Consider the following 16139-nt stretch of genomic DNA (forward strand, 5'->3'; position numbering starts at 1 on the left):
GGAGCAGGCCAGACACACAAGAACATTGCCAGGTTATGCGGGTTTACGTTATCGAGGGAAAAACTAGAAGATCAGAGTATTGCGCGTTGTTTAAATTTTACCGGAATTTTGCCCAACGTTTAAAAAAAACTGAGATCGATAGATTTCACCTTCTGATAAAAAAAAGATCCGAAATTTCTGACCAGAATCGGCATCTATGCGATTATTTTGGTGATCAGGTACCCCTGAACCCGCTGACTGGGTTACGGCCTCCAGTGCTGCTGATCCACCCTGGTCCGAGGGTGAAACTATTCCAGGCGCGTTGTCATTTTGTCCAGAATGTTTCATTCACCGTGGCGCTGTTGGTCGGAGGAGGCACTACAGCGTCACGGGCTTGCACATGGATCCGGGAGTTCTTGAGGTGCTCATAGTCAGATGAGCGCTGCGCGTATATGGTGCTGTTATTTGCGTTAATGTTGAGGAAAGCGGGAACTGGCAAGTTTTTGGATGTCCACAAGGAAGTAGAAAGATAGGGATTTTCCGGGTTTTTTCTAGACGGCTGGGGTCAAGTGATGGGAACAAGTAACTGCATAGAAACATAGAAACATAGAAAATAGGTGCAGGACGAGGCCATTCGGCCCTTGGAGTCAGCATCGCCATTCATTGTGATCATCGCTGATCGTCCCCTATCAAAAGCCCGTGCCTGCCTTCTCCCCATATCCCTTGACTCCACTAGCCCCTGGAGCTCTATCTAACTCTCTCTTAAATCCATCCAGTGATTTGGCCTCCACTGCCCTCTGTGGTAGGGAATTCCATAAATTCACAACTCTCTGGGTGAAAATGTTTTTTCTCACCTCAGTCTTAAATGACCTCCACTTTATTTTAAGACTATGGCCCCTAGTTCTGGACTCGCCCAACATTGGGAACATTTTTCCTGCATCTAGCTTTCCCAGTCCTTTTATAATTGTATATGTTTCTATAAGGTTCCCCCTCATCCTTCTAAACTCCAGTGAATACAAGCCTAGTCTTTTCAATCTTTCCTCATATGAAAGTCCCGCCATTCCAGGGATCAATCTCGTGAACCCACGTTGCACTGCCTCAATCACAAGGATGTCCTTCCTCAAATTAGGAGACCAAAACTGTACACACTACTCCAGATGTGGTCTCACCAGAGCCCTATACAACTGCAGAAGAACCTATTTACTTCTATACTGAAATACTCTTGTTATGGAGGCCAACATCCCATTAGGTTTCTTCATTGCCTGCTGTACCTGTAAGCCAACTTTCAGTGACCTGTGTACAAGGACGCCCAGGTTTCGCTGCACCCCCCCCCCCCCCCCCCCCCCCTACCTAACCTAACTGCAGTAGTTGGAATCTAGAACTAAACACAAAGTGCTAGAGGATGCTAGCTGACCGCCTGAATTCCATTATCACTTTGTGCTCTGCTGCAGTCTAATATTGTTCCCATACCAACAAATTAAGCAAGGGAGACCTTGTTTAAGTAGATATTCTTTATCATTTTTGTGTTAATTTTAGGAGATTAAAGCGAGTTAGTGATTTTTTTAACGCTTTCAATGTCACCAGCTGATTAAGCGATTTTGCCTTTCAAATAAAGAGTTCGCGGATAAGAGAATCGAGAACTCGAAATCAAGAAGTTATTATCAGGTGCGTTTCCTACCGGCACTGAAAATTTAGAAAACTTGTATATTTGGATTGCTTCTGTCAGATGTGTCTGCATTACTGCGCGCATTATAATCCAGGAAATCAGACCGATATTATGGGAAGCAACGAATTTCGGTATCGGTGCGTGCTGGAACGCGGAAGAGTTGGTGAATTTCTGAAGTCCTCTTTAATTTGTGAATCGCTGTTTCATTGTGCTTTCCTTCCACACATTCACTTCGTGCAATCACCACATAAGGGACTCAATGACGCATTGATCCATGGAGCTTTCTTTATTAATCATTCTTTATCCTTCGAGAAAAAATATTTCTAGTTACCAAACCTGTCGCCTAAATTTAAGCTTTACAATAAACGCCATTCGTAATTTCGTAGCTGGGATTGTACATGTCATTATCGACAGAAACATTAGAATTGATATCCCAGGAAGGGAGCGATTAATGTCAAAATAAATCAGTTGCAAATCGAAACGCAGCAAGATTTTATCCTTTGGCATAAAATTGAAGGCCTTCAATGCGTTAGGCCAGACGCGAGCTGCTTCCGTTATTCTACTATTTTAATTCCCGCAATAATACTGATGCGCCTAGCTCATTTTACGCACTTCTCCCTTGATGCTGTTTCACAGCTCTTTCCTGCTATATCTTATTTGTGCTTTACTCCATCGTCTCTTGTACTATATCGTCGACAAGACTGCCTGGTCTACGTCTGATCTGTTAAAATATCCGCACATTCATTCTACGGAAGATTATAGTGGTGAAGTGGGCAAGATTTTTACATCCTGGCAGATAGCAGGTTAATCGTAAAGCACCCATTCGTCAGGAACTCCACTGAATGAAAATTTACGGTGGATTTCCGAAGCCACAGTGGTCAAATACTGATTGGATGCCAATTTTCTTGCTACTTTGAATTTGGGATTTTTTATTTCCTATCTGCAGATATGGTTATTAATGATTGCGTCACGCGAACCTAGCAAATATCAAATTCTAAGACAAGGAATATTGATTGTAACAATACGTGCCAAATCAGTACAAGTAAACATGAACAATTAGGAAATAATATAAGGAATAAAATCAAAGCAAAGTGTGATTCGGAAATCTTTGTATTAACATAATTCTGGAGATGAGCCAGTTAGCTTTTAAATGCCGAATTATTATGTTTTAATGGTATGTTATATTACCAAATGTGGCTTCTTTTTGTTCTTAATAATTTCGGCTGCAGAGCGATATACAATTACGTCAACACATTTGACCCAACTATGAAATCTCATCTCTATAAAACCACTAACAGACAAGGCCGCAAAACCTCATCTGGCCATTAATTAACTGAGGAAAGGTAAACGATTAACGTAACAGCTTTGGGACGCTTCATCAGAGCTGGGAAAGTTGAAGGTAAGTTCGTTTAAATCGGTGAGCGGAGGAGAGAAAATATGAATATCTCTCTCAGAAAATAGCAGGGGACCGCGGGTCAAAGGAGTTGGAGGAATTGAGTGAAATCCAGGTTAGCCGGGAAGTGGTGTGAAATCCAGGTTAGCCGGGAAGTGGTGTTGGGTAAATTGAATGGATTAAAGGCCGATAAATCCCCAGCGATTAAGATGGGAGGGAGGGAGAGAAAACGGGGAATTACAGACCAGTTAGTCTAACATCGGTAGTGGGGAAACTGCTAGAGTCAGTTATTAAAGATGGGATAGCAGTACATTTGGAAAGTGGTGAAATCATTGGACAAAGTCAGCATGGATTTACAAAAGGTAAATCATGTCTGACGAATCTTATAGAATTTTTCGAGGATGTAACTAGTAGCGTGGATAGGGGAGAACCAGTGGATGTGGTGTATCTGGACTTCCAGAAGGCTTTCGACAAGGTCGCACATAAGGGATTAGTATACAAACTTAAAGCACACGGCATTGGGGGTTCAATATTGATGTGGATAGAGAACTGGCTGGCAAACAGGAAGCAAAGAGTAGGAGTAAACGGGTCCTTTTTCACAATGGCAGGCAGTGACTAGTGGGGTACCGCAAGGCTCACTGCTGCGACCCCAGCTATTTACAATATATATTAATGATCTGGATGAGGGAGTTGAAGGCAATATCTCCAAGTTTGCGGATGACACTAAGCTGGGGGGCAGTGTTAGCTGTGAGGAGGATGCTAGGAGACTGCAAGGTGACTTGGATAGGCTGGGTGAGTGGGCAAATGTTTGGCAGATGCAGTATAATGTGGATAAATGTGAGGTTACCCATTTTGGTGGCAAAAACAGAAAAGCAGACTATTATCTAAATGGTGGCCGACTAGGAAAAGGGGAGATGCAGCGAGACCTGGGTGTCATGGTACACCAGTTATTGAAAGTAGGCATGCAGGTGCAGCAGGCAGTGAAGAAAGCGAATGGTATGTTAGCTTTCATAGCAAAAGGATTTGAGTACAGGAGTATGGAGGTTCTACTGCAGTTGTCCAGGGTCTTGGTGAGACCACACCTGGAGTATTGCGTACAGTTTTGGTCTCCAAATCTGAGGAAGGACATTATTGCCATAGAGGGAGTGCAGAGACGGTTCACCAGACTGATTCCTGGGATGTCAGGACTGTCTTATGAAGAAAGACTGGATAGACTTGGTTTATACTCTCTAGAATTTAGGAGATTGAGAGGGGATCTAATAGAAACTTACAACATTCTTAAGGGGTTGGACAGGCTAGATGCAGGAAGATTGCTCCCGATGTTGGGGAAGTCCAGGACAAAGGGTCACAGCTTAAGGATAAGGGGGAAATCCTTTAAAACTGAGACGAGAAGAACTTTTTTCACACAGAGAGTGGTGAATCTCTGGAACTCTCTACCACAGAGGGTAGTCGAGGCCAGTTCATTGGCTATATTTAAGAGGGAGTTAGATGTGGCCCTTGTGGCTAAGGGGATCAGAGGGTATGGAGAGAAGGCAGGTACGGGATACTGAGTTGGATGATCAGCCATGATCATATTGAATGGCGGTGCAGGCTTGAAGGGCCGAATGGCCTACTCCTGCACCTAACTTTTATGTTTCTATGTTTGTAAGACCAAATACCTATGTGCAGCGGCGGAGGTAGCAGTGAGGATAGGTTTATGTTTCATTGGTTCTTAGGTGCATCGCAAAATGTTTCTCATGTCTGAGCCCTGCAGGATAGACCACATCCAGTGCACGGAAATGACTTTGAGTTTGAAGGTCAGAGAGATATTTTGGCTACAGGAAAGCAGTTCTTTGAAAACGGGATCACAGGGAAACAACGTGGTAAAGAAGTCATATGACATGATTGCATTCATTAACTTATGGACTGAGTAAAAGTAATGAGATTTATTACCGTTGAACAAAAGATTACTTCGGCCACATTTGAAGTATTGTGCACAGTTCTGGTCAACACGACATAGGAAGCATGTGATGAAGCCAGGGAGGGAGCAGGAACAATTCCATGGAATATGGTCACAAATGGAGGACGGAAAGCAAACGAGCGCAACGTTATCCTAACATTTAAACCGACTGCAACGTTCACTCGTTTTGGCCTCATAGCATCAGAGGTTCAGTTCTTTCAGAGCTAACTCGTTTTCTCGTCTACCGGTACTTATGAATGGACCCGCATCGGAAACGAAACTATTGTGTTTCCACATGTGCTGCCCGAGATGCCGAGTGTCTCCAGGAATTCAGCAATCGGTGGTCAAAGGGACTTGGGAGCACCAACACTAAAATATTCCCTAAAGGTTAATTTGCAAGTTGAATTGGTAGTAAGGAAGGTGAATGCGATGCTTGCATTTATTGAGAGGTCTAGAATACAAAGATAGGGATGTAATGCTGTGGCTTTATAATGCACTGGTCAGACCGTATTTGGAATAATGTGTGCAATTGCTGGCCCCATATCCGAGGAAGGACGTGATGGCGTTCGCGATGATAGGGACGAGGTTTACGAGAATGATCCAAAAATGATTGGGTTAACATACGATGAGCGTTTGGCGGCACTGGGCTGGTACTCACTAGAGTTTAGAAAGGCGAGAGGGAAATTTGCCGAATAGTGAAAGGCCTGGATAGAGTGGTTACTTCCACTAGTGAGAGAGGCAAGTACCAGAGGCCATAGCCTCAGAATAAATGGAGATACGGAGGAATTCCTTTAGTCAGAGCGTTCATTGTGGAATTCTTCCTCTTTCGTGTGGCGTGCACAGCCTAAAGTTGTTGGACAACTTGTTCTATTTGATCTTCGGTTTGTGCACGCCGAGTTGATTGCATTAGTCGAAACAGGGCGGACCACGTGAAGGTTGCAATCTACCACCCCATTGTGGAAATTATTGCCGCAGACGGCAGTGGAGGCCAAATCAATGGATATTCTTATGGTGGAGATTGATAAGATTCAAACTGAAATACCAGCATCCCATATTCCGATTTCATAGCTGCAAGCCAACGGAATAGACATCCCATTTTCCATTTATATGTTAACCCAAATCCACCCTCACTACTGTTGATCTGCATGGCCTCCAACGCACATCACCTTTTCCACTCTCCACCTATCAGTCACAGTTCCTTTCTGATCCCCCGTCTCATCCTTCTGCTCCTCATCCTCCCCTACACCCTTTGGGATCCTTCACTCCCATCCTCTCAATTGTTCCTTCCCACCCACTATCCCTTCCTCTCGTTCTGCATTTCATTCCTAAATGTCCTTTCTTATTAGATTCCACCACCTGATTCCTTTTTCCACCTCATTCTAGTCTAAGTCGCTATACCCACCCATCGTTCTGCACCTTCCCCATCTGACAATCAACCCTTCCTTACCTGGCATCAACTTGCCAACTCTTAGCACGCCACTTCAATGCACCTATTTATTTATACTAGCTACATCTTCTGTACTTCAAGCTTGAGAAATTGCCCCAACCCAATGCGTGAACCGTCCATATCCTTCCGCAGATGTCTACTGACCCCAGATGCTTTGTCATTTGTTTGCACAAGATTTTAGCATCCACACTCTCGTCTGTTTCACGTGCATCATATATTGAAATTGTTGTCATCTCCATTAATTATTTAGTTATTTTCTACATTGGATATCAGAACATGATATGGAATATGCACACGACAAATGTTTTGGTCGTAATTTTTAAATGTTATTACTTTAACCATATGAACGGATTCAAGATCCTGAACGTAATTTATCTAGTCGCAATGAATGTCTATACGTGGTTCAATGAAAGGTAAGAGGAATCCCGTCGTAGTTAACAATTCCCACTCAGCCGAGTGTATTTTATTTGCTAAAAGTTATATTTTACCATTACAACAAATGCACAATTTAAATGAAAGCGAAATTGCACAAAATAATATAATCTTAAATATTTAATTCACGAATGAATTCACATTCCTTGAGATTAAATGGCCCCAAATAAGGTGCGTCTTACTTGAGGTTACACATCGTTAGGCCTGAGACGTGGGAGCGCCGCATGGCTTCAAGAAGAGGAAATCACTTTTCGCTGACTCTGGAGACAGGCAGACCGAATATTGATGCGGTTCCGGCACGCGGACCACCCGGCCCGTCCCGGGATAGCGTAAAGTTTCCTCCATGATAGGTCTTCCATTAAGCGTGCCGTGCAAGTCTCCACGATTGTAACAATAATTGGGGGTGTTGTACCCTTGGATAATGCTTCTGTCCTGTTTACACTTGATGCCAATCAACAGAACGATGATCAGAAGAAAGACAACGGAAGTGCAACTGAATATGATGATTAAGTAAACATTTGGATCAGCGAAATATTCTGGATTTTTCATCAAGGTGCTGCTTTCGGTGATTCCTTCAGTACTGTTCTCCAAAACTCTTATGTTCATTGTAACTGTACTGGACAGGCTTGGCTGCCCATTGTCCTTCACCAAGATGACCAGAGTTTGTAAAGGATTATCGGACTGCAAAATATTCCGTGCTGTTCTGATTTCGCCGGAATTTTGCCCAACGTTGAACAAAGTGGCATCGGTAGATTTCGTCATCTGGTAAAAGAGCCGCGAATTCTGACCAGAATCTGCATCGGTTGCCATTATTGTGGTGACCAAGTAACCTTGACGCGCTGACCGGGGCACGACCTCCGCTGCTGCTGATCCACTCTCTTCTGAAGGTGAAACAATTACCGGCGCGTTGTCATTTTGATCCAGGATGATCACATTCACTGTGGCGCTGCTGCTTAATGGAGGCACCCCGGCGTCACGGGCTTGTACTTTGATCTGGAAGTTTTTGAAATTCTCATAATCAAAGGAACGCAGCGCGTAAATCGTTCCATTTACGGGGTTGATGGTCAGGTAAGAGGATACCGGCAGGTTTTGGATGTGATTGTTCACAAAAGAGTAAGAAATATAGCCGTTCTGCTCCTGATCATCATCTAGTGCAGTTAATGCGAAAATTGATGCACCCGGAGCGTTATTCTCCATCACATAGACATTGTAGGAGGATGCAGCAAACCGCGGGGCGTTGTCGTTTACATCGGTGATAGCAATTCGGATAGTTTTATTAGATGTCAGTGAAGGCGACCCCAAGTCCCATGCCGTAATTACTAATATATATTCAGAAATCACCTCACGGTCCAACGTTTCACTGGTAACCAATTTCGATGCTGCTTGTATTCTAAATGGGACGTTCTTCGGTATCTCGCAGTGGAATTGGCCGTTCTCTCCAGAATCACGGTCAATAATATCAATGAACGTTATGAGTGTTCCTAGTGGAGCATTTTCCGGAATTTTGTTGGAAGCTGATGTCACCTTAATCTCGGGTGCGTTATCGTTCACGTCAATGACTTTGATCAGCACATTTGCGTGTCCAGTAATTGCAGGTGAACCGTGGTCTACAGCTTGAATATCTAGAGAATAGCTAGTTGCTTCTTCAAAATCCAGCGGTCCTTCTACACGGATCTCCCCACTATCTGGGTCTAAACTGAACAAATTACGCGCTCTTCGCAAAGCAACATCACTAAAAGTGTACGTTAGCTCCGCATTCATTCCTTCGTCCGCGTCATTTGCATTGACTTTCATCACAATGGCACCTTGCCGAGCGTTCTCACTTAAGCTGCTCCTGTAAATATCATGATCGAACACTGGTGGATTATCATTAATGTCCACTACAGTAATGAGAACCCGAGCTGTGGCTGATCTCTGAGGGATCCCACCGTCAACCGCTGCAAGCAAGAGTTGATATGATGATTGGACTTCTCGGTCTAAATATTTCTCTAACAGTAACTCGGCTACCATAATACCATCTTCTGTTGTATGCGTTTTTAGACTAAAGTGCTCATTGGAACTGATTGTGTAGGCGGTGACGGTATTTATTCCAATATCGGGATCTTCCGCGCTCTCAAGACGGAAACGTACTCCGGGTGCAATCGCTTCAGATATCTGCAAGGCGATGCTTCCGTCTCCGAAATTCGGAGGATTATCATTGATATCGAGAATCTCTACTTCCCCGCGGTACACCTCCAAAGGATTTTCCAGTATTGTTTTAAAATACATGGTACACATATCTGCATGCCTACAAATACGTTCCCTGTCGATTCTTTCATGAATAGATAATACCCCATTGTCTGAACCAACCTTCATGTACCGTCCTCCGTCATCAGAGCTTAGTCGTAACTTGCGAGCCGACAATTGCCGTACGTTCAGACCCAGATCTAGAGCGATATTTCCAACATAAGCGCCTTCTGCCATTTCTTCGCGAATAGAATAACGAAGTTGCCCGGTAATTAGATCCGGTGCACATACCAGTAACATACACGCAAACACATTGCAGGCAAACCTCGTTTTTTGGTTTTTGTACGCCATTGTTCCGCAGTCAGCTAATGTCCAAAACCACGCCTCTCGTCGGGTGATCCGTAAAAATGTTCTTACCACAAGATAAAGAAAATCACATATCTTGAAAGCCGTAAGGAAACACACGGTAAATCTATCCTTCTCTGCTTTATTCTGCCACCAAAACGCGGCCACTGCTCGCCTTTCTCGTCGCGTCTGACGTTTTTGTTCTGGGCAGTGGGAGGGGCAAAGGATCAATCTGTGCACTGGAGCTTCTCATTGGTAGACAGCGACACGACAAGTTCTTTTCAATAACTACAGTTGTAATTCTTAAAGCTGGACTGCTCCCCTAAATATTTAACGGTCTACAATCATAACCCCCAATTCCTGCAAATAACGGTTCGATTTGTTTTCAGCATTTAACTTTGATAGTCAAAGCAGACACGTACTGAGGGCATTGTGCCCTGAAAATCCTTGTTACTATCTGAAAAGATCCATTCACTCAAAAGGATCATTCACTCTGCAACATAGGTTGGGGTCTTGCAATTAAGCTTTGACACGAAATATATTTATTTGGAAACCTCGTACGATTTTGTTCTTCACTGCTGGGGTCTATTAATGGAAGTTGCTGCGATCTAAAGCTAAATACACGGTGCTGGAGGAAGGCAGCGGGGGACGCAGCAGTTGCAATCAATCGAAGATGGGGCCTGACCCGGATCATTGACCGTCCATTTCCCCGACCCACTGCGTTCCTCCAATACTTTGTGTTTTGAGAGAGGTTATTATTGTTCCCTTCATACTAAATAATCAACGGTAAATATTTCAGGAAATATTCTTTGTACTGTCACATGTCTTAAAGAATTGTAGTGTCACCTTTCTTAAAGTTTGATTTAGTGAATATATCGCTTTCAATGGTACCAACTGGTGAAGGAATGTTGCCTTTCAAGTACGTTGTTCATGGGAAAAGAATAGCCTGCTCCAAATCAAATAGAGTTGATTGTCAGGTGCATTTTTTACCAGCACAAAACAGAAAGTAAATTTGGATTGATTCTGTCAGGAGTTTCTGCATTTGTGTGCGCGTTTTAATTCAGAGAATCAGGCTGATAGAATGGGAAGCATCTGACAAATGTCAGTGGGAGGTTGGGCACAGGAATATTTGACGATTTGTGAATTCCTATTTACTTCGCGACCCTTTGTTTCATTGTGCACTTCTTCCAACTACGTTGTTCATGGGAAAAGAATATCCCTTCGTGCAATTTACATATCAGCGGCTCATTGCCGCATTGATCCTCAGAGGTTGTGTATTGTATTATTTATACCACTAGATGTGGGCGTTCTTTCGAAATCACTTCGGCTGCAGAACGACACAGAATATGATTCAAGCCTCTATTGACCCAAGTTTGAAATCTCATCTATGAAGGAAAACAACACAAATGGCTTCAAACATTCATCATGTCATAGATTATATGAGCAAAGAGAACAATTAAATGATTAGTTCTGGGTCCTTCTTCAGAATTGCAAAGCAATTAATATGTTTTAGTTTTCAATAGCAGTGTGAATGGGAAATGGAGGGTAGAACATATCAATATCTTTCAGAAGTTTAAACTAAATGGCATTCGCAGCGGCAAGAGTAGCAGTTGGGACAAGATTATATTAAGTTGCTCCTGCTGTAGGTTGCATGACGTTTCTGATTTCTGGGCTCTACAGACACACGATAATCAGTGAGAGGCAAGGTATTGCAGAGAGTTGAAGGACATAAGGATATTTTGGGGCTATAAGAAAATAGTGCTTTATAAATGGGAGCTTGGGGTGATATTTGCATATGGCACGCTTGCGCTCATCAACGTAGGTTAGGAATAAAATAGCTGAGATGTCCTGTTATGGCTGAACAAATCATTGCTTTGGCCGCATTTGAAGTATTGTGCACAGTTCTGGTCTGAACGCCATTGGTAGGCGAGCTGGAACTCCTGATTGCAACATTTTCAATTCCCATTCAAATACAATCTCTCTCTCCTCAGTTTACTCCATACTCAGAGGGAGGGCATATACAAACTGAAATGCCAGCACCCCATATTCCGCATGTGTGGCCTGCAATCCAAAGGCATGAACCTGCATTGTTCCAATTGTAGATTACCGCCCACCCATCCCCTTCTCTTGCTGATCCACACGGGTCCCCACACTCACATCCTCTTCTACCCGTCGTACTGTTTCGCATGAGCCCTGCCTGCCCTAACTTCTATAGTTTCTTTCGTACATTCCCTTTTTATCGGATTCCACCATCTCGTTCTTCTTTTTCACATGTTAACTCCCGCCTATGTGACCATCTCCATCCGTTGTTTTCCATCTGCAAGCCAATTTTTCCTTGCCTGGATTCCACTTGCCGGCACTTGCCTCACCATTTTCATTTACCTCTTTCTACCAGCTAATACTCCCCTAGTCCGGATTGGAGGTGCGGGGCATCCTGAAACGTTATCTATCCATACCCCCAGCTCACTTCGCGGCCCACCTGTTTCCCGGTGAGTTTTCCGCCAACTCAATTTATCTTACACAATATTTCAGCTTTCGCATCTTGTGTTTCTCATTCACTTATTATTTTCATTTCCGTCTTCTAAGTTTGTTATTTAGTTATTTGCCCTGTACCTATCAGCACTTCATATGGAATATGCTGACGTCGAATTTTTTAATCGTATTTTTTACTTTAGGCAAGTAAATAGATTTAGCATCCTTAATGTGACTGATCCAGCAGCAATGTATATCATCTGTACGTCGTTCAATAATAGGCAATATGCTTTCTTCTGAGTTGACAGATACCTCTCAGACGATGGGCTTTATTTGTTAAAAGTTATATATTCGTTACCATTACAACAAATGCACAATATAAAGGAAATCGAAAACATGCACAACATTTTCTTAAATATTTCACTCACGAATTATTCATATGCCTCGAGAGTAAAATGACCACAAATAAGATGCGCCTTCCTTGAGCATACGCATCAATAGGCCTGAGACGTGGGAGCGCCGCATGGCTTCAAGAAGAGAAAATCACTTTTCGCTGACTCTGGAGACAGGCAGACCGAGTAGTGATGCGGTTCCGGCACGCGGACAACCCGACCTGTCCTGGGATAGCGTAAAGTTTCCTCTATGGCAGGTCTACCATTAAACTATCGTGCAACTCTCCACCATTGTAACAATAACTGGGGGTGTTATACCCTTGGATAATACTTCTGTCCTGTTTACACTTGATGCCAATCAACAGAACGATGATCAGAAGAAACATAACGGAAGTACAGCTGAAAATTATGATAATGTACACATTTGGATCAGAGAAATATACTGGATTCTTCACCAAGGTGCTGCTTTCGGTGATTCCTTCAGTGCTGTTTTCCAAAACTCGAATGTTCATTGTAACTGTGCTGGACAGGCTTGGCTGCCCATTGTCCCTGACCAAGATGACTATAGTTTGTACAGCAGTGTCGGACTGGAAAATATTGCGCGCATCTCCGGAACGTTGTCCGACGTTGTACAAACCGGGGTCGGTAGATTTCACTATCTGAAAAAAGAGCTGTGCGTTCTGACCAGAATCTGCATCCGTTGCCATTATCTTGCTGACCAAGTACCCTTGACCCGCTGACCGGGGTACGGTATCCACTGCTGATGAGCCACTTTGTTCTGAAGGTGAAACTATTACCGGCGCGTTGTCATTTTGATCCAGGATGATCACATTCACCATGGCGCTGCTACTCAACGGAGGCACCCCGGCGTCACGGGCTTGAACATGGATCTGGAAGTTTTTTAGTTCCTCATAATCAAAGGAACGCAGCGCGTAAACAGAACCGTTTTGGATATGGTTATCGAGAAAGGAGTAGGAAATATAGGAATTTTGATCCAGATCAGGATCTGTTGCGGTTACTGTGGAAACGGACGCACCCGGAGCGTTATTCTCCATTATATATATATGTTGTAGGATGACTCTGCGAATTGTGGTTCGTCATCGTTAACGTCCGAAATTGCAATATGGATGGTTGTATTGGATGAGAGTGACGGCGACCCCAAGTCCCAGGCTGAAATAAGAATGTTATACTCAGGGATGGCTTCACGGTCCAACGTTTCACTCGTGGTTAATTTATAGTTGTTCGATACCTTTTGCAGTCGAAATGGGACGTTCTTTTGTCTTAACTCGCAACGTACTTGACCGTTCGCTCCAGAATCACGATCCATCACATTAATCAGACATATGAAACTACCTGGTGGCGCATTTTCCGGGATTTTGTTGCAAGGTGATGGTACCTTTATCTCCGGTGCGTTGTCGTTCATATCAGTGACTTTGATCAGTACTTTGGAGTGTCTTGTCATTGCAGGGGGACCATGGTCCTGGGCTCGAATATCCAGAGAATAGCTGTTTACTTGTTCAAAATCTAGAAGTCCTTTGACTCGAAGCTCCCCAGTAACTGGGTCTAAACTGAATAATTTTCGCGCTCTTATCAAAGAAATATCACTAAAACAATACGTCAGCTCCGAATTCAGTCCTTCGTCCAAATCATTTGCTTTGACTTTCAGCACCAACGTACCCCGCGGCGCGTTCTCACTTACGATGCCTCTGTAAATATCATGATCGAACACAGGTGGATTATCGTTGATTTACAATACAGTAATGATAATCTGAGCTGTGGCTGATCTCTGAGGGGTGCCACCATCAGTCGCCGTAAACAAGAGTTGAAATGATGATTGCTGCTCTCGGTCCAAAGATCTCCCTAACAGCAACTCGGCAATCAAAGTACCGTCTTCGGCTCTCTGTGTTTTTAGAATAAAGTGCTCACTGGAGCTGATTGTGTAAGCGGTCACGGAGTTTGTAACAATGTCGGGATCATCCGCCCCCTCGAGTCGGAAACGTACACCGGGTGCACTTGCTTCCGATATCTGCAAGACAATGCTGCTCTGCGGGAAAGTGGGGGAATTGTCATTTACATCAAGAATCTCCAATTCCCCGTGATACACCTCCAAGGGGGTTTCCAGTATTGTTTCGAAATATACAGTGCATTTATCATTCTGTCCACAAATACGTTCCCGGTCAATTTTTTCACGAATAGACATGATTCCATTGTCCAAACTGACCTTCAGGTACCGCCCTCCGTCATCAGAGTTCAGTCGGAATTTGCGAGCTGACAGTTGCCGTACATTCAGGCCCAAATCCACAGCGATATTCCCAACAAATGCCCCTTGCACCATTTCCTCGGGAATAGAATAACGAATTTGCCCGGAGATTGGACCCGGTGCACATATCACAAACATGTAAGCAAATGCTGTGAGGGCAAACCTCCGTGTGTGCGCCATTATTCCGCCTCTCCTCGAGTAATCCGTGCAAATCGTCAAACCACGAAATAAATATTCACATATATTCCCAATACCGAATCGAAACAGACGGGAAATCTATCCTCTTCTGCCTGTTTCGTCAATCAAAACGCACGCACTGCTCGCCTCTCTAAACGCGTCCGACGTTTTTATTCTGGGATATTGGAGGGACAATGGATCCATCTCTGTACTGGAGCTTCTCATTGGTAGACAGCGACACGACCAGTTCGTTTCAGCAACTGCAGCTGCAATTCTTAAAGCTGTACTGCTCTCCTATATATTTAATGATGTGCAACCATAAAACGTCCTCTTTAAAAATAAGTTTAAAGAAGGAATTTTCTTCCATTTAACTTCGAAAGTCGAGAGGGGGGTGTTCGTGAATATAATACTTTCAATTGGCCGATTGTTGAACCAACTTCCTGTTTAAAGTGATTGTTGTAGAAATATATCGTCACGCCCAGGTCAAGCCAAGTTTATTGACACGTGCATGCATAGGCACGCAGAGGCACTGCTGCAATGTAAATCTTGCTTGCAGCAGCTTCACAAGCACATAACACAGCAGACCCCGACAGATATTGTAGGAAACATTGAAAATAGGTGTCGGTGTGAGGTTTTGCGCAGGAATTTAGGTGGATTTTTGTTTCTTATTTAACTTGAGATTTTCTGTTTCGATTTTCTGTAGTTTTTTCATTGGTTTTGTTAATGCAATTTGCAACTAAATGACCGAATTACGAACTAATCCGCAGATTTATTCTCATTTAAAATGAGCCCCAGTTAACACTAATCTCTTGGCACTACACTTACCGTGCAAAACGGCCTTTTCAGTGAACGTTAACAAGGTGGCCCAAAGCACTTGTAATGTTTTTAAGCAATTGGAGTTTCATTTCTGCTGCTGGAGTTTGCAGTGAATGTTGAACGTCATACATGACCCAGGCAAAGTTTGAATGGGACACGTTTTCATGACGTAGAGGATATAATCTACGTCTTCTTTAATTAAACGGAATGCATTGGTCATGTTCGCCATTGGTTGAAAATGTTCTGAATATATCTGAAGCCACACTTGGATGTCAATTGCACGTCATTCTCAAGTTAGCGCTGGGTTTCACCTTTTATATTCCATTGCCAAACAAAGGTTTGCCGTGACTTAACCTCACGAAACTAGCAACAAAATTCTAATAGCAATAAAATTAATAACAACCGAATAATTGTAATAAATTCTGAAAAAAATCCAAATCATCGCGAAACACTACAGGTGAGATTAGGGATAATTCCTTCCACCAAACAAGAAGCATGCTGCTATCGCTATATGGCAATTGAATGACAAGCAGTCAGCTGTGGAACAACAACTGAAAATGCTGAAAACACTCATCGATTCAGATATCATCCGAGG

The 16139-nt window shown here is 43.4% G+C and overlaps 2 protein-coding genes across 2 annotated transcripts; both read right to left on the minus strand.

Moving 5' to 3' along the window:
* Positions 1-6864: 6864 nt before the first annotated feature.
* Positions 6865-10605, minus strand: LOC129701535 (protocadherin gamma-C5-like). Its single transcript, XM_055642783.1, has one exon. The coding sequence runs from the start codon at positions 9431-9433 to the stop codon at positions 7055-7057; it is 2379 nt and encodes a 792-aa protein (XP_055498758.1). The 5' UTR covers positions 9434-10605; the 3' UTR covers positions 6865-7054.
* Positions 10606-11921: 1316 nt separating this feature from the next.
* Positions 11922-15009, minus strand: LOC129701350 (protocadherin alpha-C2-like). Its single transcript, XM_055642485.1, is given in 3 exon segments — positions 11922-12560; positions 12563-13355; positions 13358-15009. Coding segments are annotated over 3 exon segments (2334 nt in total). The 5' UTR covers positions 14732-15009; the 3' UTR covers positions 11922-12393.
* Between the last annotated feature and the right edge of the window lie 1130 nt (positions 15010-16139).

Source organism: Leucoraja erinacea, chromosome 11 (assembly GCF_028641065.1).
Source record: "Leucoraja erinacea ecotype New England chromosome 11, Leri_hhj_1, whole genome shotgun sequence".
NCBI lineage: Eukaryota > Metazoa > Chordata > Chondrichthyes > Rajiformes > Rajidae > Leucoraja > Leucoraja erinaceus.

Bases quoted from the DNA above. Each gene is read 5' to 3' on its own strand.
- LOC129701535 (XM_055642783.1), bottom strand. From the start codon at position 9,433: ATGGCGTACAAAAACCAAAAAACGAGGTTTGCCTGCAATGTGTTTGCG.